Genomic DNA, 27,032 nt, shown 5'->3' on the forward strand with positions numbered 1-27,032 from the left:
CCATATGGTAACACGTATATATGGAATCTAAAAAAAAAAAAAAAAAGGTTCTGAAGAACCTAGGGGAAGGACAGGAATAAAGATGCAGATATAGAGAATGGACCTGAGGACACGGGGAGGGGGAAGGGTAAGCTGGGACGAAGTGAGAGAATGGCACTGACATATATACACTACCAAATGTAAAACAGATAGCTGGTGGGAAGCAGCAGCATAGCACAGGGAGATCAGCTTGGTGCTTTGTGACCACCTAGAGGGGTGGGATAGGGAGGGTGGGAGGGAGGGAGACGCAAGAGGGAGGAGATACGGGGATATATGTATACATATAGCTGATTCACTTTGTTATACAGCAGAAAGTGACACATCACTGTAAAGCAATTATACTCCAATAAAGATGTTTTAAAAAAATAAATAAAAAAATAAAATAGGTCTCAGTGGAATAGAAATGCTCTGTTAATTGTCATGTAGTTGTTATGGATTTAGATCCCCCACAGTGAGCATTTCAAATCCAAGCTTCAACTTAACCTCTGACCCAAGAGGCCAAAGGGCAAGCTGGCTCAATCCTTAATTCTTTAAATCCACTATCTAAATTGGAAATTTCAACAGCTATTTTTTTAGGCATATGAGTAAAATTAAAAAAATCATTTATATACTTCGAAGCTTGGCTACCATTCTAATTCAAAGAAGAGCATAATGTACATGTAACTATGAGTCATTTATTAAACTTGGGTTAAAAAAGCCCTGGAGATTATACATATATAATATTTTATATATTATCATTATAATATATATTATGTGTTATATGTATATTGTCAACTTAAAAAATATCAGGAAATATTGATATCTAGGATTCTTGTTAGAGTGTCTTGCAGATTTTCTAATTTTCTCCTGATTTTTTCACCAGCATGAAATCTGAAAAAGTTTAAATTGTATTCTAGTTACTACTCCAAGAAAAAGTATCCAAAAGAAGAAAGATGTGCCCCTGTAGTCTTAGTTCTGTCTTCTGAATGAAGAGATGGTCTGACTGTGAGGAACTAACTGATCCCGTGAACTATTACACTGACTGTCTGTGCAGTGGCTCCTACCTTCTGTTATAGAGAATATGGGGAGGATTTTCACACCACCCAGTAAACACCATTCAACAACGCATGTGATCAGTTCCCTGCTTTCTTTTAATAAGGCAGAGAACAGTGAGGTGCTGCCAGTGCGGCTGGGAGGATTAGTAAGGATGTGTGCTCCTCCTGCCTCTAAGTCCCCCTTAAGGGGGCAGCCCTCCCTGGGACCTGGCACTGAGAGGGCACAGGGGGACCCTCTGGTCACGCCCTGACCTGAAGCCCAGCACCCTTTCCTTTCCCTTCTCCCCACCCACGACCACCCTACTCATCAGGCAATTTATGAATATAGGAGAGACAATATAGTTAGAATAGAAAGTGTGATTTGGGGATAATAGAGTTAGAAATGTTAAGAAATAAAGCAGGTAGGTGTGGGGAGGGGGAGGAGTGCTTTGTTTTATGGATTCATAACTAGCACAGGGAGAGTGGAAATTTAGAGCTGTCAGTACACTTTTCATCTTTCTTGAGGATTCCGTCTCATGATATCATTCCAACACTCTGACAAAGTAACTGCCTGCTTTTACCTACAAAAGTCTTCCGTGTGACGGAAGTAAGACAAGACTGCTCTTTTTAGCCACTATTAATCCTAGCTCTTGTCAAGTGACTCAGATCAGTGGGTCTGTGTCAGTGTTCTCCACCTGTTAAATACTGATGACCATGGCTGATTTCATGGCTATTCAGCATGGATTATGTGTGTCAGCAGATTGTAAATATCATGGAAGAAAAAAAAGAAAATCTGGTAGAAACCATCAGTGACAAAAAGCAATAGCTAATGAGTCTTTTAGTTGTTCCGAACTCTTGCACTGTGATTTACTAGTTTTTGGTTTTGGTAGATGAAGATGTTTTTGGTAGATAAGTTAAGGACAGTGTGGTAGAATGAGATTTTTAGGACTTGGCTAAAAAGAATCTACCAAATTGCATGCTTTTAAGTCCAGGGACGGCATCTTATTTCTCCTTCAATTTTCAGTGCCTATAGAGATCGGCACATGGTAAGAACCCCACTTTCTGTTCAATGAATCAATGAAAAGGAATAAAAACTAGTGGAAATAAGAAGTAATCAAAAAGTAACTTATCAAATCTAGCCCTTTAAATTATGTATCATTTAATGAATCATTCTAAAAGAAGTTATAAATATGAACAACTCTATGACAAGAAGACAGATGTCTGCCACAAGAATCCTCTTTGTTGTAAGAAGGCTATTAAGGGTGTTTATAAAATATTATAACAAGATTCCTTCAAGGGGAACCACTTTGAAAATTAAAAGTTTGTAGAGAGGAAATGGCAAATATATGTCAAAATTCCCTAATCATACTAAGCCATAGATGCTTACAGAAATACTGCAAAACCAAATATCCCCTAGAGCAGGAGCCCCCGACCCTTGGGCGGTGGACTGGTACCTGTCAGGAACTGTGCTGCACAGCAGGAGATGAGCGGCGGGTGAGCTAGCAAAGCTTTATCTGCCACTCCCATTGCTATCCATAGTTCACATTACCGCCTGAACCATATCCCCCCCACCCCCCCACCGTCCCCCCATTCAATGGAAAAATTGTCTGGCACGAAACCGGTCCCAGGTGCCAAAAAGGTTGGGGACTGCTGCCCTACAGATACTTTGCCTTACCTGTACTTCCATTGGCATTTACTGTGCAATATACATTTTTTGATAGCACTGAAAGTCCTCAAATATCCTCTGTGAATTTAACTTCTTAAAGTTCCTGAAAAGTCACCTAAAGTTCTCCGGTTTTGGAACATTGGAGGCACAATTCTTAAATAGGTGACTCCTAATGATGAAAGGTGAATTTATAGAACCTAAATTGCCTCATAGTGTGGATCTATTTTGTTTATGAAGTGATATGTAATTTGACCAGAAGATGGCAGCATTCTGAAAGAAAAAAAGAGAACCAAAACAAAGCAAACATGAAAACAAAAAGCAAGATACAGCAATTACCATGCTTTTTATTGTTCAAGGTCTTAATGAGGACACTATTTTAATTAGGGTTAATTTTTTTTGTATATTATTCTTTTCAAGGTTTAAGATTTCCTCATTCCAAGAAAAATAACGAGTAATTGTAAGAGCCTACCTGTACTATTTTCTCATCAAAGTCCTTTGAAAGATACAATAATTGTCTCTAGATAGAATTTTTTTAATGAATTTATTTATTTTATTTATTTATTTTTGGCTGTGTTGGATCTTTGTTGTGGTGCGTAGGCTTCTCATTGTAGTGGCTACTCTTGTGTAGAGCATGGGCTCTAGGAGAACGGGCTTCAGTAGTTTGTGACTCGTGGGCTCTAGAGCACAGGCTCAGTAGTTGTGGTGCGCGGGCTTAGTTGCTCCGCGGCATGTGGGATCTTCCCGGACCAGGGCTCGAACCCATGCCCCCTGCATTGGCAGGCGGATTCGTAACCACTGTGCCACCATGGAAGTCCCTCTAGATAGAACTTTAAGTTAGCACTGTAGTTTTACTTCTCTTGGAGTAAAAATAATATCTTAAAATAATACATATGGAACTCAAACTTATGTTCCAGAAAGATACTAAATGTGTTAAAATTTTTCTCCAAAATATCTGTTTGGGTTGAAGGAATGTTCTTGTATGCTGTAAATGCATTATATAGAAACATAATTTAAAAAACATGAAAACATTCTTCCATGGAGAAATATCTATCTATCTATATATCTACGTGTAAATTTATTTAGTTAGAAATATTTAAAAGAAGAAAAAAGCCCTACATCAGCCTGAAAGAGTAACAGAACTTCCCTTATATGTGTAACTTACTAACAACTTGAATTGAATTGAAAAGATGCACAGGGAAGCATACAGCTCATGTCCTTGTAATGTCCCTTGCAATTTATACAGCAAATGGAATTATGGACAATTCACTATGACAATATTCTTCAAGCCAGTTAAGTGAGTAATGTTGTTTATTCTATGTAACTCAGAAATATGCTAGCATAATTGTAAAAAAAATAATAAATACATGATGTAACTAATGAAAAACACTGAAATGATTTAAATTTTGTGCCTCCTGCTTTTAAATGGCATCGTATAGTTTTTGCCACATAATTATTTTCTGGTTTGATGGCAATATTTTAATGAAAGTTTTCAGGCATTTCGTAAGAAAAAATTACATCTAGTACCCTATTACTTCAAAAAGCTTAAAAAATAGTCTATCAGCTTGAGTCTGAACATAAGCAGGTATCCCTGGGGCCTATTCCTGCTGCCCAGGCATCTCCCTAGTCAGAATATATTCCTTTACTCCCCTGAATCAGCCTGACCTAATTCCCTCCATCCATGCTTTATCTGACCATTTGAGACTCAACAGGTGTACTTATCACTGAAACCCATCCTTCTTTATCCCAAGAAGCTACTGAAGTTTCTAGAGCTCAGCCCCAAACTGAACGTCCAGTACTCCTGGCCAGGCAGGGTCCATCCCTGGTCATTGCATTGGACCTCTTTCCCAACACAATTCCCAAGAAATGGACTCTTACGGGAAGGATGTTTCTTCAGTACTTAGAGCAGAAGAAGAAATCAAGCCCCATAATAGACAAAAAATTATGTCACGTAGACCCCAAAGCAGAAAAAAGGGAAAGTCTAGGCAAACTGCTGAACACAGTTTATTCTCTCCGCAAGAATACAAGTATTCATTTTAAACCTGTCATCATCAGTTTTTTTTTTGTTGTGTTCAAATATGTTAATCTACAGCTCAATTGTTGGTCAACATACAAACTATTTTGTAATATTTTAACATGTTACCTGATCAGCCTGTGTTCTGACTTAATGTTTTTAAAGAAAACACATATTTAAATATTTTTCCCTCCTTTGAGGGTTATAAGCTCTGCCTTTAGCTGGGCCTATCGAGGAACTGAAGAGTGGTACTCATTCAATTTTGGGTTGTGTGTACCTATCTTTAGTCCTGTCTGAATACAGTTTCAGTGACTGACAAAAAAGTACCACCATAACCTTGAATTTGTGGTTTCATCTTGTTCAGTGTTCTTATCTCTCAGACAGCAGCAGAGCGGAAATGTGTTCCCTGGCAGTCATAATCACAGCTCAGGACACAGATCCCTGTGATAGGATGATAAAATTGAAGTTGTGATTTAAACCCTAAGGTGACAGATTCGATATCAAAGTGAGTTGGGAGACAGAAAAAAAGAGTAGATCTTGCAAAAAGTATTTGGAGGAGAAAGCATTAGAGCAGGGGTCCCCAACCCCTGGGCCACAGACTGATAGCCGTCTGCAGCCTGTTAGGAACTGGGCCACACAGCAGGAGGTGAGCGGCGGGCTAGTGAGCAAAGCTACATCTTACGCTCCCCATCCCCCCATCACTCGCGTTACTGCCATCCCCGCCACCACCCCCAACCCATCCCGGGTCTGCTGAAAAATTTTCTTCCACGAAACCGGTCCCCGGTGCCAAAAAGGTTGGGAACCACTGCATTGGAGAACTCTCAAAATTTCCCCCGAAGAACCTAATAGCATCAGGAATCAGAAGATATTTGGGATAAAGTGATTTTGGAGAGAGATTTGGGGGTGCTATGAGTTCTCTCCCACATCTTTCCCTATAAGGAAAGCTGAGTAGGGAGCCTGCTCTAATTTCAAGGCTGGTTAAAGGGACTTCAATGGGATCATTCAGACATGGAGAGGATATGTGTCGCTACAGCACGGGGTCCACGGGAGCCTGACAAGACCTGCTTGGGCTGCCTAGCTGGGGATGAGCCAAAGGAAAAGTGGCTGTCCTAGTATCAGGTGAATTCCTAGACTGCTCAGGGAAAAGGCAGTGTTAGTGTTTCTTATGGATCTCAGATGTACCACATGGCATCATTTAAGGACCTGCTCAGAGGGCTGACTAGAGGTGTAAACTGGCCTTAGCAGGGAGAAGCTAAAAATGTCCTTACATTCCTAGGGGCTGCAGGAGAAATAAGGGACCTGCAAAAATAGAAAAGAGTTTTACAAAAAGAGAGTTTACATTAAGAGAATTGGAGATACAGTAGCTAATGTCCAGGATGGCTCCCAATGATCATTTTCTCCTGGTCCACGTGCACTGGTTAGTCCCCTCCCACGTTGATCAGTATTGTACAACCAATAGAATATAACAGACATTATGGTGTGGGACTTTCAAAACTAGTTCATAAAAGGCATTGGAGCTTCTGTCTTGGTCTTTTAGGTTGCTCACTCTGGGAGAAGCCAGCTGCTATGGTGTGAGGACACTAAGGCTGTCTCATGGAGAGACTCATGCAAAGAAAAAGCAATTTGCCAGCTAAGTGAGTAAACCATTTTGGAGGTGGATCTTCCATCCTTAGCCAACACATGACTGCAACCTCATGAGAGGCCCTACAGTACTAGAAAGAACTGCGTGAACAGGCTGCTCCTGAATTCCTGGTCCATGGAAACCATGAGACACGATAGATGATCACTGTGGTTTTAAGCCACTAAATTAGGGTTGATTTGTTATGCAGCAATGGATAACCAATCCAGATTTCGACACTAGGAATGGGGTGCTCCTATAACAAAAAAACCTAAAAACTGACAAAATGTGGGTGTGGCTTTGGGTTCGGGTGGCAGGTGAATGCTAGATGGACCATGAGGGGAGTGATATTGAAAGACTAAAGGACGTCAAAGATACTGTTGCATAAGCATAAGCTGGATGGCCTTTGAGGAAGCTTTCAGTTATAGTTTAAAGAATAGCAAGGGAAATGTTATTAGGAGAAAAGGGATCTTTTTTATCTAGTGGCAGAAAGTTTAGCAGTACTGTTGTGTAGTAATGTGGAAAGTAGAAAATGTACCTCGGGTACTTAGTAATCTAGCTAAGGAGATTTCCAAGTTGGGTTAAAGGTGCTGCCTGACTTCTTATTATACTAAAATGCAAAAGGGGAGAGACAGTTTCTTCCCAGTCTCTGTTTCTTCCCAGTCTCTCCAGACAATAAATGTTGCTAAAATTAAGTGGTTTCTGGGTAAGATCAAATCCAGGTTACAGCCAAGACAGTATGGTCTAAAGGTAAAGTCCTCAGATATATCTAAGCTAATACTTCAGAGAACTGTTCAGACAAAAAGCTCTCCAAGGGTTTTTGGGGTATATGTCACAGATCCTTTACATTAAATAATAGAGTTTTTAAGAATCACCAGGGCATTGTCTCTCAGAAGCCTCAATAGGGGTGTCTAAGGTAGAGAAAGGTTTATCTTGAAGAGATTTGTAAGTGTGGCTTTTGTCTAATGGAGTGAGCCCTGATAAGACAAACAGGAAATGTACAAAGTTTTAAAGAGATTGCACTAGTAGAAACATCTCCATCTTGGATCAAAAGATTCAGAGACAGTGCAAAAGCAATAGAAGGTCATGAACCTCCCAACCCTCTACAGGCAGAAACCAAGATGAAAACTGCTCAGCTGCAAAAACGTTGGTCATTTCATAAGAAAAAGGAACGAGTCAAAAGGCAGAACTAAAGGCATCTCAGAAGGCTGAACCAGAAACCACGTAGTAGTAGAAATGATTCCCAGCCAAGAACCTTCACGCATATGCCCTGCTGTTTTTTAGACCTTCTATAGACAAGTGGCTTCTAAGTGCCTCACATTTTCCCTTTTTTTGAATGGGGGAGTTTATAGTGGTTCTGCTGTGTCTGTCAAACCGTTGTATGTTGGGTGTGTTCACATGTCTTCAGGTCAAGAGGAACTATACTTGAGGGGCTGTACTTGACGAACTGTACCTGAAGAGTCTCATCTGAACCTGGATCTGATTTATACGACAAGACCTCAGACTTTGCAAAGATGTCATGAGATGAGTCTTAAGGGGGCCTCTGGAGGAGGTGAATGTCTTTGCATGTGGGAGAGACATGACAAATTGTGGTACCCAGTTTTCAAAATGTCCCTCAATAATTTTCACTTTTGTAAACATGCATTTGTTTAGTCCCTTTTCACAATGAACCAGAGCTGGTCTGTGTGACCAACAGAATATGGCAAGCATGCCAGTTTGACTTCCTTGGTTTCTTTTACTCACTCTGGGGGAAGCCAGGTGCCATGTCATGAGGACACTCAAGTAGCCACACTGAGAGACCCACATAGAGTAGAACCAATTTTCTAGCACTCATCTGCCAGTCACATAAGTCAATTTACAAGTGGATCTTGAAGCCCCTGTAAAGCTATTATATGACAGCATCCCAGCAGGCACCTGTCTGCAACCTTATAAAAGACCCTAAGTTAAACCAGAATTTCTCTCAAATTCTGAACTTACTAAAAACCATGAGAAGTAATAAATTATGTTTCAAGCCACAAAGTTTAAATATGATATTTCACACAGCAAAAGATACTGATACAGCAGGTGAGAGATCCTTGAATATCTCCTGGACCCACAGAGCACTCATGCTCTTCCAGTGAGGATTTCTCTGTGCTCCTCTCCCTTTCACCTCCCCGACACAGCTGCTGGCAAGTGACGTACGTGGTGAGCTAGAAAAGGAAGCCAACCCTCCACCCCCAATCTTCCCTGGCTGCAAGCAGACACCTGCCTTAGCAGAACAAAACTAGCAGAACAAAACTAGAAGAGAGGGAGAGCCTTACAGAAAAGGAAGACTGAAATGTTGATTATTATAGGGACAGAACTTTTTCATTTCTGATTCAAGAAAGCAGTATTCCAAAAATTCCATATTTTGGAATTTAAAATGATTGTGTTACTTAACAATATCTGGAAAGAGCCATGAGAGTCCCTAAGTTTTTGTCTAAGCAGGGAGGGAGGAAAGTAGCTGCCATGGGTGTTTGTTGTGGAAAAATTAATCTGTTTTGTGATTTCTTCCATTAGGTGGTACATGTTTAACAAGACCACATTCCCAAAAAAATTAAACAGTGCAAGAAAAGATGATAAATCTTCCCTCAGTAAAACTTCCTCTGCTAGCCTCCGTCTTTCCTTCTTTCCATTATTATCAAAAACATCCTGGAAGCATGTATACTTAAAATGGGTACATTTTATTGTATGTAAATTTTATCTTAATAAGGTTGATTTAAAGAAAAAACACTGCTTTTCCTCCTCATACCTACTTCTGCTTCTTTATTCCTTATCTTAGACAACGACCCTATCATTGTATTACTTTTCCAAGACACAAATTTTGAATCCACACTTAATCCTTCCTTTCTCTCGTCTTTTTTGCAAAAGCTCGGTTTTTAAAGCCTATCAGTTCTACCTCCAATAGTGTATCTTCCCTGTTCCTTATTGTTGTTCCCTTCAGGTCATCACTCTCCCTGGCCTAAATCATTGTCACAAAAGTTTATCTGCTCTTCTTAGCTCTTTTCGATGTCTCCTAGACGCCCTACACTCTGATTCCATTTTTTCCTGCATTTGTGGAGTTCTAGTTCTTTAAAATATAAATCAAATCATTTTGTTTTCTTATTTAAAAGCCATCCTCGCATTTCCCTTAAAGTAGATTTTTTGGACAGGGTATGGAAAGTTATCCACAAACTTGCCCAAAGGCTATTCTAGATACGTTTTCTGCCAGGTAGAGTTATGTACCCCATTCTTTACTCAATTACCAATAAGCCGTGAGGAGACTGCTTTTTTGTTTTCTGATGTTTTTTACACTCTATTCCTTTTCTCCTTTCCTCACCTGGGAAACTCCTAGTTATTATTAAAGACCACATTCCATTGTCATTTCCTCTGGAAGTCTTACCTAAGGGTTCCCATCTTCTCTAACAGAACTAATACATTTCTTAAACATTTAATCCTTAGATTCGGTATAACTTTATACTTATGTATACTTATTAAGTATGTATACTTATTACATAAGATGTATACTTATTACATCTTTTCATAACCACGTGTTTGCTTACATCACAGAGTGCTCCTCATGAAGGTGAAGGCCATGACATGTGTGGTGGAGACTGCAGAGCTACTCCCAGATTCCCCCTCCAGGGCCGATTCCCCTGCTCCTGGGAATAGTGGCTGCCAATGGTTACATCTGTTTCCCTCTTTGGGAAATGCCCTTGACAGCCAGGAACTGCCTCATTCAAGACTACATCAGTTTCTAGGGGCAGCCTAAGAGTGCAGGGATACAGAGATCCAGCCTCCCTGTCTCAATTTGGGACAACTCTGAAGGGCCATCCAAGCTCCAGAGAGCTGCAGAGAGTTAGCCGAGGTTGCAACTGTTACTGCATTGCAGCTCAGCCAACTCTGCTGTCTGACCAGTTCTGCCTTCCTCACTTCTATGCATGTCTGTCTCCCAAGAACACTCACCAATAAAGCTTCTCCGGCCAATTCCTGGTCCCGGAGTCTGATTCCAAAGATTCCAATCATGTCATTTCCCCCCTCTGTTTTTTCTTAAATTCTATCCCAGTGTCCAGCACAGCTGCTTACACATAGCCATAGTGGGTTCTTATAGTTTTTTGGGAAAAAAAAAGAATTGAGTTTTATAACACTAATGTTCACAACATTAATAGTATTAGAGTTCAGCTACATTATTAATTAGAAAGGTTTTTGTTTAATAAAAAGTAGAATAATTTCATAAGGACATGACTACATCACTTAGATATATTACACATGGATAATAATATTTTTCTTTACATTCTGATTAAATTAAGGGGTTCTAATAAATATTTTAAAAGTTCAATATTATTAGAAACAAAAAAATTGCTCTTTAACAAATATACAAGTCCTTTTTAGTCTATGTAACTACATGAGAGGATATTAGAAATTCAGATAAAAATATTTGTAGAACTATCATCATAGTGTTATATAATATTGTATTTAATACAGAAAAAAACTACAGATGTGCTATAAGTAGGGAAATAATTGCACGATTTTGATATATTCACAAAATTCAAACTGTAAAATTTAACACTTAGTTAATATTTGCTTAGGAAATACATTTAAGTGGAAATTCTACTAGTTCTGAATTCTAAATGTTTTTATCTATTAAAAGTTATTTAAAATTCTGACTTTACTCCCCAATAGACAGTAAAAAAATAATGTAAAACTATCTATCTACAGCTCAGTGTCTGCAATATAGAATTTAATAATCTGCTTCAGCAGAATTCCAGACCCAGGCTAAGTCGAGTTGCTCTGATCCAGAGTCTGCTCTCTCTCCCACTTTTTTTGTTTCTTATTGGCACCCAGAGGTTGTTGCCCTGACAACAGAGAAGTTCTGGAGGCAACTTCGCCAGGATGCTCTTGGAAATCAGAGGCTATCTGGACCCAAGAAAAAATTCTCCAATGTTTTCCTCACCCGTATAATTCGTTTAGTCTGGGATTTAAACAAAATTAATGCTATGGATGGATCAAAGAGGATTTTATTCAGAAGGCCAATATATAAAAGGGATAAAAGTAAATAAGTCTGGCTGGGGCAGGGAGAGGAAGGCAGCTCTGGGGGTGCCCAGAGTGCACAATCTGAACAGCACTGATTTATTGTTATTATCGCCTATTTGTATGATTCTCTGCATTTCACAGAATGACTAATGTGGTAAATTCCCATTCAGGAAATTACTATAGTACTTATACAAAGGTAGGGCCTTCAACATGAATCAGCAGAACAACAACAAAATAAAATGGATAAAGCAATCTACAGTAAAAAGGGCACAACTGTTTTCATGAGTGTCAATTGATATTCCTTTGAAGCAGTTTACTAATTCAGAAGTTGCCTGGATTACACCAAGTTGTCACAGTGGAAAGAACAGAGAATCACTAAAAAGTGAGAGTGGCAACAATAATCTAAGGAATATGAACCATTCATTCATTCAAAAAAAGAAACTAGCATATAAAATTCTCATTAAATAAGCAGAATATCAAGAATATTGATATTTTTCAAGTGATTGTGCCTTGAAAAAGATAAAGAGTGAAGATAAAGAGTAAATGACACTTCATATTTTTGTTACAACACCAACTGTTTAGATGTGTGATATTCAGAATACTCAAATGCTTGGTTGCTGTTTTTACTTTTTCATTTAGAAATCTGGTATGTGGTAGACAGCTCAAAACTATAGTCACAAAAGCCCTCTGTATAAACTTTGTACAACGTCTACTGAATATTCACACGGAATCCCCAGTTAAACATTTCAACTGACTTTAACTGTCTTTAAGAAGTGAGGGTAGAGGCCACCAAATGCCAGGGGCAGCATTAATTATCAGTCAAAGAATCAAAGTAGGGAATCAGGAAAAGAATGGTAACACTAAATATATAATTAGAACTTGGGGACAACTCTGTTTGAGATGAAGAGAGCTCTGTGAAAATGGCTTATGGGTTATTATTATTGCTCAATGCTATGAATTATATTCTTGGTTGCTGTGATGTGGCGTGCCGTTGGCTTGCCATTTTACATTGCCCAGAAATAACTGGAAGTTGTTATTTCTCTTGGATGAAAATATGAGCTGGATTCGAGAAGTAACATCAGCACATGGAAAAACTAAATTTTCCTCATTGTAATGATGATAACATACAAAAGTACTATTCATATGACCAAATCTTCGGTTGCAGAGATTATTACTTTTTTTACTGTTTCTTGCCCTAACGGAATCTGTTCCATTCTTACTGTCCTCTCAGTTTTAGGTTCCATTTTCCCCATCATTCTTTTGGTTGCAGGAGTTCTGCTCCAGATGTCTAATTAGCCAGGTTATTATAAATGAAACACAAACAAAATAGAAAAACAATTTTTCCAACTCAAAAAATTACTTAAACATCATGTGCTCAGACTTTAGTATTAAGGATCAGTATATCTGGATGCAAGTTGTACTTATTCTTGGCACAGTGAAACTCCTAGATTCTGAGTGAAAAGTCTTAAGTGAGGAGGTTATTGTGGAGATCAAATAATCCATCCCTGGGCTTCTCTGGTGGCGCAGTGGTTGAGAGTCCGCTTGCTGATGTAGGGGACACGGGTTCGTGCCCTGGTCGGGGAGGATCACACGTGCTGCGGAGCTGCTGGGCCCGTGAGCCATGGCCGCTGAGCCTGCGCGTCCAGAGCCTGTGCTCCGCAGCGGGAGAGGCCACAACAGTGAGAGGCCCGCGTACCACAAAATAAATAATAATAAAAAAAAATCCATCCCAAACAAGACTATCATGAATTAACATGTAAATAGATTGGAAACAGATATCAGTATCTTCAAACACAAGAAATGAGAGAATTTTGAATAATTTTAAATAGAAAAGCAAATGGTTATGAAAAATGTTTCTATTTTTCAAAGCCCAAAGTTAATGAATTACATATTTATTATTTCAAAATCCAGAATATGTGAATGGAATCCTCTACACTTTAGAATCAGAATTCTAAGAAATATCTCATTATAATAATCACAGAATGATTTCCTTTTTAGAAACATTTTTTCCCCAGCTCTCTGGTGGCTCAATTTTCCCTAAAAAAGCTATAAGATTTGGCTTATTTTTCTTTCTCATAAACAATGAGGATCTTAGTGAATAAATACTTCTTTAAAAATCCACATACTTTAATGTTATTGCTTGGCTATGTCAAAATTAAATTGCCACGTTCAAAAGCATTACAATCAAAGGCATTTTTCTAAGACCATTACATTTTTATTTGCAAAGTGGTAAATTGTACTAATTCAAATTTTTTGATGTTTCAGACTAAACTTTAAGAATTCTATGTGTGTCATTTTTCCTTTTACTATGCTATTTTCTTTACTTATCATATGTGACATTATGAAATACTCTTTAAATTCTAGTCAATTTTACATGTTACCTAACATTTTTCCCCCAAGAGTTCAGTAAAAAGGAGTATTTGCAGTTCCCATTTGTAAAAATGACAATGTTTTATCCCTTTATTTTGTTTTAAATAGTGAGCAGCATTAGAGAAAATCACTAGCTTTGTTAAAAAAATCTGATAATCACTTAAGCAAAAATATAGAATATCCTGGTAAAACAAAATAGGGACCTACTAAAATTCTGCATATGAATTGCGTTTTAAATGATACTTGAGAGTAATGTGATTTGGACTCCTGAATCTACACGCTATTTTTCAATTTTAGTGCCTACCATTTAATATGTCACAAGCATAATGACTTTAGCTAAATGATCACATGTATGAGATATGTGATTGCATTTAGATATAAAACCTGGTTTACATTGAAAGTAATTATGAGGAACCTCTGATGGTTTTTCTCTTCTTTCTTGAATCAGCCTTAATTTCCTTAATATGCTGTATAATTGGGACTAATGTCAACAACATTTTATAGTTTCATAGCAGATTAGACCATATCTCATTGGGTGAAAAAAGGAAAAAAATAAGATCCTGTTTTTAAATGACTTAAACATTAACAGCATTCGTTAAAAATAACGTAATGTCAAAATTCATACACAACGTCATCACCCTCCTTTTTACCTCCACTTCAAAATATTTATGCTTTTTAGGGAGGACAATACTATTGACAAGTGAATGTCAGACCCAAAAATTATTGTTTGCTTCCATCATGCCAGAGGGGAGAAAGATAATAGACTGTATGTAAGTGTCTCACTAAGTTGACTATAGCATAAACAGTTGTGTTTCAGAGTCACATTGAGAGATTTTTTTTTTTCTTCAACAATAGGTTACACTGACCATGCAATTTGAGAAATTGTTGGCAAAAGAGGCTAAAATATCAGGTTGACTGTGGCATTGGAGTACCACCTTTTTTAAAGTCATCTAGAAACGATCATGAACTTGCAGTCAGGACATACTCCTGAAGCTTTATTTCGGTCACACTCCAGCAGCATTTAGGCAGGATTTACTCTGAACCATTCTTGGGAGGAGTTGGCAGTCTCTGGCATTCAGCCTGCCCTCAGCTCCCACCCGCTCCATGAGCTGCTGTCTCCACCCTCATCTATCTCATGGATATTTTGGTGGTAATGATGAAAAGATTAGGGGTGTATTCGGTCTGTGGAATTAGAGCTACTGTTGCCAGCTTGAGCTGGAATAAGATATATTTGTCTTTTTTCATCTTGTAGCAATTACAATAATGAAGGTTAATAATTTCTGCTGTTTTTTAACATCTTAAAAGGAGGGTTATTTTGTAATTCCAACATTCAATACATTCTGATATGAATGCTGGTATCTTCTAACATTCCTTTAGATAGTTTAGGATACACTCAAAACTATCTAGCTGGGGTTCCCAAATGCCCAAATGATTGAGGTTCTCATTCTGGTCGTTAGAATTCTATCACATGGCAACTAGTGGGGTTGTCTTCTCTATGAAGCTGATGTTACTATACACAGCAGAACACCTTCTCTGTTCCTCCAGTACTTATTTTACAAATAAAATATGTTGTTTTTCTTATCTCAGCCTTGGTCTCTTTCTTCAGAAATGTATGATTAATACTAATTTAATGACCACCTACACTAATCAGTATCTTTACGAAAAACAACAACCACAACAAAACCTGTGGGGTTTTAGTGCCCAGCTTTAAAATCTTTCATGTAACAATCCTATATTAATTAATGCAGGAACAACTCAAGCAACTGAATACCGGTTAGAGGGATGTCATAATATTGTTCTGCAGTGAATGAAAGCACTGTATAAAAAATGATATGACTACACATGCGTTGTTCGCAGAAGTGTCTAGTGTGAAAGGCATGAGACTGCCTCGAAGGAACAAAACCAAGAATTTAAGAAAGAAATTGATGATATTTTTGGCATTAAGCACCAGACCTTGTTTTTACTAATGTGTTTTTTGGTAGTGGATATCCTACCTTTTAACTTTTAAATTTTTTTGTGTCAAATACATTTCAGAAATCTAATGCTCAATTTTCAGCATGATATATACACAGTATTTATGAAAAATCTGAAGATTACTCATTGGTCCCCTTCTAATAATAAATATAAAAGTAGAAATCTCATTGAAAAATTGGCACTTAGAAATCCAAAGACCTTACACACAAAAGGAAAGCCAAATATTTGTGGTAGTCAGTCACCATTATAAATAGGTTCATAGCAGCAAATCAAATGTAACTTTAAATAATTCTGAAATGAAAGTAAGCATTCTGTAAAAATGTGACACTATGGAGCAGAAGGCTGGTTCATTTTAGGTGGATGTTAGAAGTAGGTGTTCTTTGAATTTAATGTTTCTACTTAATATTAAAATTGAAATTTTAGTTCATAGTGAAAAGAACAGCTTTGTAGGATACTAGAGTTTTCTTTCTTTTCACAAAGTAGCCAGGCTGCCATTATTCCCAAAGCTCCAAATTGAGGGGAAAAGTGTCTCTTTAATATCTAATAAAATAGGTAAAATTCTTCATTCTAATATTTTAACCCAGGAAAAACTAAAAACATAAAATTGATCCATGGCTCAAGACTTACTTTCTAACTTTAGTAAAAAGGAAATACTCAAAATAATAATAACACCAAAACCCGCAAAAAATAAAACACACACATGCTCATATTAAAGCAGCCCTTCCACCAACACAGAAGCCTGTTTTTCAAGCTTACTTTTTTTTTTAATCTTTATTGGAGTACAGTTGTTTTAAAATGTTGTGTTAGTTTCTATTGTACAGCAAAGTGAATCAGCTATATGTATACACATATCCCCTTTTTGGATTTCCTTCCCACTTAGACCATAGAGCACTGAATAGAGTTCCCTGTGCTATACAGTAGGTTCTCATTAGTTATCTATTTTATACCTAGTATCAATAGTGTATATATGTCAATCCCAGTCTCCCAAGCTACTTTTTAAATTGGTCATTTTCTTTACGAAATTTCCTAAAAGTCAGTTGCCTTTGATAGCAGAGTGTTTTCTTCCCCTCTGGGTACTTCTTGTGGCCAGTTAGAGAATTTGACTAAACTAGAGTTCAGTAGCTGAACAGAGTTGCATTTCCAGTTGTCTAACTCCACCTGCAGTATTGATCAAGATGTGTTAAATAGGTTTTGGGTGTCTTGAAGTGGAATATTGTATTTCAAGGCTGAGTCAATTGCATAATGATTCTCATCACTCACTGACTAGTGAGTTGTGGCATCACTACGAAGTTGTGATCGTGTGCCCAGGTCACACCTGAACAGCTGGATACATCTTCACTTCTGATTTTATTCCAAGTTGCCAACTTTTCAGTTAATATTTGATTTGCAGTGCATGAAAAAATATGCTTCTGTTCAACAACTGATTTTAATTATTTCTTAATTTTGCCTGTGGGGTGAATAGTTTGGTCAACTGATACGGCAAAACATGAACAATTTGAAAAAGGACCCATTATAAAGTACTCTAAGGGATTAAAGCCCTAGGAAAACTGATGGTTTTATGTTTCTCATTCTAAAACTTTACTGAAGATGGTTACCATAAAAATATGTACATTGCTCAATGGAAATATATTGACCACATTTATAAGCATGGGAGCATTGAAAAAAGACTAAGGAACTGCACACAGAGTTGTAGCAATGGTTACAAACTATAAGGTGACTACACTCTAAAATATGTACGTTTCAAGGGAGAAATAGTGGATACCAACAGTAATTATTCTAAAGTAAAAGATGAACACAGAAAAAATGTTAGAGTGAAAAGAACACTCTTAGGGACAAAGAAGGCACTTTAAAAAGCTAATTTAAGCATAAATACCTTTAAAAAAGGGAATTCACCTTCCTTTCTACTTCTTTTTTTTAAAAAATACATTTATTTCTTTATTTTATTTTTGTTTGCATTGGGCCTTCGTTGCTGTGCGTGGGCTTTCTCTAGTTGCAGCGAGCGGGGGCTACTCTTCGTTGCAGAGCTCAGGCTTCTCATTGCAGTGGCTACTCTTGTTGCGGAGCACGGACTCTAGGCACGCGGGGTTCAGTAACTGTGGCACGTGGGCTCAGTAGTTGTGGCTCGCGGGATCTAGAGCGCAGCCTCAGTAGTTGCGGCACACGGGCTTAGTTGCTCTGTGGCATGTGGGATCTTCCCAGACCAGGGCTCGAACCTGTGTCCCCTGCATTGGCAGGCGGATTCTTAATCAGTGCTCCACCAGGGAAGTCCCTCTACTTACTTCTTATATGTCAGCCCCACACCTGTCCCCAGTGTTCAAAAAGCCAACGCTCCAATTGTTCCCAAACCTTCAAGCTAAAACTTTTTTTTTTTTTTTTTTTTTGCGGTACGCGGGCCTCTCACCACTGTGGCCTCTCCCGCTGCGGAGCACAGGCTCCGGACGCGCAGGCTCAGCGGCCAAGGCTCACGGGCCCAGCCGCTCTGCGGCATGTGGGACCTTCCCGGACCGGGGCATGAACCCATGTCCCCTGCATCGGCAGGTGGACTCTCAACCACTGGGCCACCAGGGAAGCCCCAAACTAAAACTCTTAAGAGGCTTTTATCTTTTCCCTTAATAAGAACGTGGTAAAATGAGATTGTTGAGTTTCATATTTGAATTTTGCATTTCAACCTTCTCTAGCGATTGTGGAAGAGAAGAGCAACACGTCACTGCAGTCTGCCCATTGGCACACATTATTTTTCACCCTATTTTTTCAGTGTACCGCAAAATAGCATTGGGTAGTATGTCATTGGTTCCTCCTATTTCCTGTATATACAGCACTACCATACAGCATGTCATTGCATTTCATTGTTTACATGCCTCCCTCCCTTGCTAGACTGTGAGATATTTAAAGACAGAGAATATATTTTTATTGCTCTCCAAGTCTTTTTTATCTTGCATAACACACGGCACATCGTAGGTGTTCAATAAATATTTATTCCATCAAAAATACTCTAGATATTCTTGCAGTTGAAAATACATACTACATTTTAAATTCAAGTTTTCTCTTTTTAGTTTTATTTCAGATTTGCCTTTTATTTTAAAGGCAGGCAGAAAAGCAATCCAAACTTGTTTCTCTGTGTTAAGCTAACATGGGCATTTAAAAAATAATACGACACTATGATTTTCACTAAACTAGGAAAGGTTATTTTGGAGCTACTGGGACTTTAGATATTTGAAGTAGTAATTACTTCCTCCATAAATGTTACCTTTAGAGTCAAATACTGCTTTCCCGTTGCAGTTCAACTTTTTACTTAAAGGAAAATGTCTTCTATTCACAAGTCACTGTGCTATACTATTACATGTAGTGATTCTCCTTTTCATTTGTTTTGGTAGCATTGTAAAGTCTATGAAGCATCATAATAATAACAATAGTAGCTTACATTTTTTCAGTATTTTTTCTGTGCCAAGCATTTCACTAAGCACTTGACATGTGCTATGTCATTTAATGCCCACATAAAACTTATCATGTGTGTGACCTTATATATCTCTACTTTTTAATCTATCTATCTATCCATCCATCCATCCATCCATCCATTAATTTTCCCATTGGTAAGCCATTTAGTCAGAATAATAATACAGGGAGAATCATCTTTACATTTTGCATTCTTGGTTCTTTCAAGTTTTCAGTATCCAGTAATAAAATTTAACACCATATTTTGCATAATTCTGGAACAATGACCTATGTTAGTAAAGTACTTGTGTAAACATTTATAAAACAAAAAAAACAGCATATGTTGGGCTGTATTTAATTAAGTACTATCAAGTCACTGCAACTAAGAATCCAAGAGTATTTCTTCTAAACTGAATGGATGAGATATCAACTCTTACCTGAAGGTAATCAACACTTCATGTGGAAACTGACTGTTATAATTAACAACTTACCATAGACTTGGGTTTGGTTCCAGAACTGGCCACTGAGGTGGAAGATGGTAGGTCAGTGGACTCAGTGTTAGAAGACAGATTTATTTGTGTCTGATTTACCGAAGTGTTATCTGCTCCACTCTCAGATCCTGATTCCAGATCCTATGAAAAAAATGCATTGATATGAAGGGCATGTCCACACTCTCTACATGCCTTTCTCCCATCTCCAACACCTTTCCACCTCCTCCTTCTCCCAACACACATGGATACACCACAGAGTTATGACAACAGACAGTGACAGGTCACCCATAACCATGCATTATTTTGTATTAACAATTGTACTCTTCAGAGGGTCTGATTTTGGAATGCAAATACTGGAAAAGAGGTAGCAAACTACTTTGATAATTTAACAGCTGATTGTGCATTGGAAAGGGCAGTAGGGGCAGCTAGCCGGGACACTGCAATAAGTCAGGAGGAAGAAGCCCATAGACAGCCCTTGCTCGTTGTGTGACTTTGAGTAACTCACTCTACATCCCTCTTGCAACAGGGTTATGAGTGTCAAATGAAAAGACAGTTCTCAGTTCTTCTCACCTCACTCTCTTCTATGTTCCCATCAGATCTCCATGGTGACACCTACCATAATAGCCTGGAATCATTTAGCTCAAGTGTATGTCTATCTAACGAACTATAAGTTATTTGAGGGCAGGAATTACGCTTTGTCATGTGTGATTCAATTCCCTCATTTGAAAATGAGTGTAATGATAGCATGCACTCATACAGGTTTATGAAGATTAAGCAAGATATATGCAAAGTGCATGTAACAGGCACATAATCATTTTCATTAAATGCTGGGCATTACTGTAAATATTGTTATTATTAACATCATATGCCTTCTGAGCAACTAGTGTACAGTATGTGGATAAGACATGTCTGTTGAATGAGTGCAATTACACTGTAATCCCTCCAAAGGCTGTGCATTTAATTTACCAAATGATATCTTTGTGTTATACATGAGAACACAGAGGAAAGGCAAGGGTGAAGAGAATGCAAAGCGGAGGGAGTGAAGGCACACATCACTCTATAATGTTAATCTGAGAAAATTATGATTTGATAATCTTTATGTCCACTCTTTCTACACCTCAACTTCACCATGGCCCATATGGTTAAATATCATCTACCCTGCACCCCGACTCTCTGGCCTTATGCTCTATCATTCTATTGTCTCTGTATGCTCTGCCATGCTTGCTGTTTGTCAGTCCTCCTAGTACACCAAGGTGGTGTTTACGGCAGGGACTATGCCCTTTCTTGTCCCTTGTCCAAGTATTTCCCTTTGCTGTCCCTTTCTTGTCACTCAGCTCTCATTTTGAATATCACTACCTCAGAGAAGCATCCTTTGACAGTTCAAACTAAAATATTTTCCTCTCTTCAACCTCCACAGTGTATCATTTTCTATTTTACGATCTTATTACCTTGTTTATCTACCACGTATCAACAATATCCATCCATCATCTCTACCTATGTATGTACGTATGTATTTATCTCTCTATCTGACCATCTATCTACCTTTCATTCATTTCTATTTCAAATCTTTTTTGTCTCCCTTTATTGGAATCTATGCATCACAAGAGCAGGGGCTTCACCTGTCTTGTTCACTGATACATTCCCCAGGCTTAGAATAGTGCCTGGCACCTAGAATATGCTCATAAATATTGTTTTATGAAAGAATAACCAAACTGACAAATATTAATATGTAACCAAGGAGGCACAAGATCTGTACACTAGAAACTACAGGACACTGATGAAAGAAATTGAAGAAGACACAAATAAATGGAAAGATAGCTCATGTTCCTGAATTAGAAAAATTAAAATTGTGAAAAATGTCCATGCTACCCAAAGTGATCTATAGATTTAGTGCAACCCCTGTCAGAATTTCAATGGTATTTTTCGTAGAAATAGGAAAAAGCAATCCTAAAATTTGTATGGAACCACAAAAGACCCTGGATAGCCAAAGCAATCTGAGAAATAATAACAAAGCTGGAGCCATCGCATTCCCTTATTTCAAATTATAGTACTGTAGTAATCAAAACAGTATGGTACTGGCATAAAAACAGACACACAGACCAATGGAATAGAACAGAGAGCACAGAAATAAAAGCATGCATATACAGTCAACTAACATTTGACAAGGGGGCCAAGAATATTCAATAGGGAAAAAATAGTCCTTTCAGTAAATGGTGTTGGGAAAATTGGATATTCACGTGCAAATTAATGAAACTGGACCCCTATCTTACACCACTCACAAACCTTAACTTGAAGTGAATTAAAGACGTAAATGTAATATCTGAAACTGTAAAACTCCTAGAAGAAAGCATAGAGCAAAATCTTCTTGACATTGGTCTTGGCAACAATTTTTTGGGTGTGACACCGAAAGCACAAGTAATAAAAGAAAAATAAACAAATGGGACTATATCAAACTAAATGGCGTCTGCACAGCAAAGGAAACAATCAACAGAATGAAGGATGCAGCCTATAGAATTACAAGAAAATGTTTGCAAACCTTAGATAAGGGGTTAATATCCAAAATGTATAAGGAACTCATTCAACTCAATAGCAAAAAACAAATAATCTGATTTAAAAATGAGCAAAATACCTGAGTAGACATTTTTTCCAAAGACACAAATGGCCAACAGGTACATGAAAAGGTGCTCAAATCACTAATTATCAGGGAAATGCAAATTAAAACTACAATGAGATATCACCTCACACTTGTCAGAACAGCTATCATAAAAGGGAATCCTAGTGCATTGTTGGTGGGAATGTAAATGAGTATAGTCACTATGGAAAACAGTATGGAGGTTCCTCAAAAAATAAAAATAGGGCTTCCCTGGTGGCGCAGTGGTTGGGAGTCCGTCTGTCAATGCAGGGGATACGGGTTCGTGCCCCAGTCCGGAAAGATCCCACATGCCACGGAGCGGCTGGGCCTGTGAGCCATGGCTGCTGAGCCTGCGCGTCCGGAGCCTGTGCTCCGCAACGGGAGAGACCACAACAGTGAGAGGTCCGCGTACCGCAAAAAAAAAAAAAAAAAAAAAATTGAACTACCATATAATCCAGTAAGTCCACATCTGCATATACATCCAAAGGAAATGAAATCACTGTCTTAAAGAGACATCTGCACCCCTATATTCATGGCTGCATTATATTCACAATAGCCAAGACACAGAAATAACTGAAGTGTCTATAGATGGATGAATGGATAAAGAAAATGTGGTATATATATACAACGGAATATTATTTACCATAGAAAAGAAGGAAATTCTGCCTTTTGTGACAATATGGAAGGACCTGGAGAGCATTATGCTAAGTGAAATGAGTCAGACAGAGAAACACAAATACTGTATGATCTCACTTATATGTGGAATCTAAAAAAAAGGCCAAAATAGAAACAGAGTGAAGTGGTGGTTGCTAGGGGCTGGAATGTGGGGAAAATGGGGACATGCTGGTCAGAAGGTACAAGCTTCCAGTTATAAGAGGCATAAGTTATGAGGATCTAATCTTCATTTTGGCGACTACAGTTAACAACACTGTATTATATATTTGAAAGTTGTAAGAGAGTAGATATTAAATGTTCTCACCACACACATACACACACACGCACACAATTGTAATTATACCAGTTTATGGATGTGTTAACTAACCTTACTGTGGTAATTATTTTGCATAAAAAAACTGTATCAAATCATCACATTGTATACCTTAAACTTATACAATGTTATATGTCAATTCTATCTCAATAAAGCTACAAAACAAAAGAAAAAAAAGTGGAAAACAAACATAAAAAAGTAAGGGTATAAAAGACATACATAACAATAATAAATATGAAACATAATACTAAATTCTTTAAGTGTGTGTGTGTGTGTGTGTGTGTGTGTGTAAAACATATAACCATAACCAAATTTCTCATGCCCTGAGTGCTTTCAGATTAAGGGTCATCTATTCTTTTTTTTTGCACGGAAAAGACATTTTACATTTTACCATAAGAGAAAAATGGTTCATTAAGATTTCAAATTGAATCAACATCAAATGGATAGTCATAAATAGCAGGTAATTTATAAACATCAAATGCATAATCATAAGTAGCAGGTAGTTTATAAGCCATTTATATTTTACATTTATGTTTATCAGAAATCATTTGCACTAATTTTGCCTTCCTATTTATGATTTGATTAGGCAAATAACAGGGTAACCTTGCATCCTTCTAACAATATAATAATTCTGAGGTAAAATAATAAATATTAAAATTTTTTTTTACCATTTAAAGACAATACTGTACAGCCATTCTCTGTTTCCATGTTCACAAACTCTATGTGGAAGATATTATTATCACTACCTGATGGATGATGAAGCCAAAGCTTAAGGCAAGTAACTTGACCAACTTCATGTTCTGTGGCAGGGCTGACATTAAAGCTCAGATCTGCCTGACCCTCACTTGTCAGGCTCTATCAAGGCAGCCTTCTATACATTTTTACATCTACCCTTATTTTAATATGTTTTTCTCTTTGAAGCTATTCTTAAAGACTCCAGCCCATATTATTCTTTACCCCCTTTATTATATGTAGAACTCACTCCAGCATTTTCTTACAAATAATCTCAAACTGAGGTCACTGTTTCATTGTATGTCTTGCCCTCCTTGCTAAACTGTACGTTCACAGTGGAGTATGAGGGTGTGGCAGAGGGGGTTTCTCCTCTGAATCTGGGACAGTACTCCTTGGTGGACAATCAAGGTCATAATTACTTGTTATAATCCACTTATTCCATGGTACAATTATCAAAAGGAATGAAAATCGCATGTGGAAAAAATTCTGATGACGAGAGAATGTTAAAATTAGCTTTAAATACCAAGGAACAGAAATAAAGAAAAAGGGATAACCTAGAAAAACACAGACACAAAAAGAAGTTTCTAGGGATGCAGGCTATGTCTTATTTACCTTTAACCCAGTGTCTGGTGTGAGTGAGCACATGAGAGAAGGCAATGGCATTAACAAATACTAAATATGTACTCTGTGCCAGATCTTTGCAATGCATCTCACACGTGTTCCTTCATTTACTCCTCCCAACAAGCCATTAAGTAGGAAACAATGTCTCCTCTTTTTACATGAACCTGAAGTTGAGAAATTAAATACTTTTCTTATGTTCTCAGATATTCAGTTGTAGAGCTGGCATGTGAACTCAGGCCTGCAGACTCCAAAGTTTATGTTTCTACTGTATTATATGGCCTATTTCAAGTATCTGTTGAACTAAAAACTCAGAAATACATCTTTATTTACAGAATTAACCCTTGTTCAGCAAGGGTGGTGATGGTCCATGAGATAGTGCATGCAATATAAAATCCAGTTTACACTTTAAATGGAGGCAGAGATGTAGATGCAGACAAATCCTAATCATCACCCACCTTAGCTCTTGTTTTGCATTGTCTTTACCACTCAACACAGAACCATATCTAGCAGGTAAGAGCTGTTTTGCTCTCTGAGATGGAGACAACAATATGGAGTTGTATTTAGCAGAAATCTGGGCTGTGCTTTTTTCCCTAAATACATGGGATTGAGGAAAGGTCAATATAGAGGGAAAAGGGGAGCAAGTAAAGAGATAGGGAGAGATAGCAATTCACACCAGAAAACTTTCAAGAGAAAATGTATTCCACACCTACATTAATGGCAAAAGTACTGAGAAGCACCTCCTATTGAAAAATTGGGCTTTAAAGTGTTGATGAAAATGAGTTTGAAGCTTCTACACCCTTCATATGTAAACGAGAAAACATCCCTTCTTTTTGGCCTCAGGAGATCACTTTCACTGCGTTTCCTCCATCTGGGTGCCTGTCCTACTAAAGTATATGCAAGACGCTATGGCGGCACCAGGGAAGGAGTAAGCGATTCTGTCTGGGAAGACAGAAGGAGATTTAGGGAAGACTTCACTGTAAAGAAAACATTTGAGATGAATCCTGAAGGATGAAGAAAAATTATTAAAAGAAAAATGTCATTCCTACCAGCTTTCTAGGTCAAAGCATTTAATTTCATATTTATTCATTTTTTAATCAAAAATGTTTTTTGCTCAAGCTATCAGATTTCCATTATAGCCAGCTAGGAAAGGCAGTATGGGATAGTGGTTGAGTGACATGGCTCTGGATCAAGACTGGCTGGGCTTCTGTGCCAGCTCTGGCACATACAATTACTGTCTCTATTCTTTTTACTCATCTGAACAATGTTGTAAGGAATGATTGTGTTAACATACATAACGCATTTAGAATAGTATTAATACTTCGTTTATACTTAGGTTAGCTATTATTTTAACTTGTTTATTGACTTTAAATATTCTGCACCACAGTCAGAATGAGTTTTGAATAACTTCAGAATCAACAGTAGAACTATACAAATTAAAGAATTTGATACAGAATAGTTCTATTTTGAAAGGTGCTTATATATATATATATATATATATATATATATATATATATATATATATATATATATATATATATATAACTTTCCACCCCTTTGATCTTAGGTAATTACAAAATTTCTTGAATTAACGTGTTGATTACTGATATCAAAAGTGATAGATTAATTGAAAAGGAATGCATGGCTTAATTATAAGTAAATTCTACCATCACATTTGCTAGATCTGCAAAAACTAAGCCATTTAATTGAAGCTAATATTAAATATGTAAAGTGTATAGACATTTTGGAATCTATGTCTTCTAAATTTTATTTTGTGTTAGAATCTGATAGGAGTGTCTATCTTATTTGAAACTAATGCACAGTAGAATAAAATTTTCACCTCTGTCCTATTCATTGTGTTTCACTAAGTGAATTTTAGAGTGTTCTCAAGTTGATTTCATCTAAATTCTTTTTTGTAATATGCTTGGTTAGTTCAACCAGCATCCATCCATCCATCCCTCCGTCCATCCATCCACTTACTCACCCACCCATCTATACATCCATTCATCGACCCACACATTCATCCAATGAACCATTCATCCAGCCAACCATTCATCCATCTGTCCAGCAAATATTTATTAACCATCTTCTATATGCAATGTAAATTTGTGGGACACTGGAAATAAGACACTAAACAAGATCAACAGAGCACTGCTAATGGCGTTTATAGCATATCAAGGAAGACCAACAATTAGGGAAACAATGACAATGAAGAGAATCTGATCAGTAGGAAGCAAAATAATTTCCCAAAATGACCCTCTTTCCTGTCTAGTAATAACCATTTTCTTTTGAATCACACACTTCTCTTATGGACTCTGCATGAAGCCTAGAATGATTTGAGTGACATTTATGGAAGACTATCAGGGTCCCATGTGGGTAGTGGGGCCATCCAACATGTTTCATTTGCAAGAGGGGCT

At 37.6% G+C, this 27,032-nt stretch overlaps 1 protein-coding gene across 2 annotated transcripts in view; it reads right to left on the reverse strand.

Moving 5' to 3' along the window:
- DLC1 (DLC1 Rho GTPase activating protein) overlaps window positions 1-27,032 on the reverse strand; it is a 389,008-nt gene that overhangs the window by 274,542 nt on the left and 87,434 nt on the right. For both annotated transcript variants that reach the window (XM_060001270.1, XM_060001274.1), the window contains exon 3: window positions 19,646-19,786. In XM_060001270.1, coding sequence (XP_059857253.1) covers window positions 19,646-19,786 — 141 coding nt within the window. The remainder of the gene's footprint in view (window positions 1-19,645; window positions 19,787-27,032) is intronic.

This window comes from Delphinus delphis, chromosome 21 (assembly GCF_949987515.2).
Source record: "Delphinus delphis chromosome 21, mDelDel1.2, whole genome shotgun sequence".
Taxonomy (NCBI): Eukaryota; Metazoa; Chordata; class Mammalia; order Artiodactyla; family Delphinidae; genus Delphinus; species Delphinus delphis.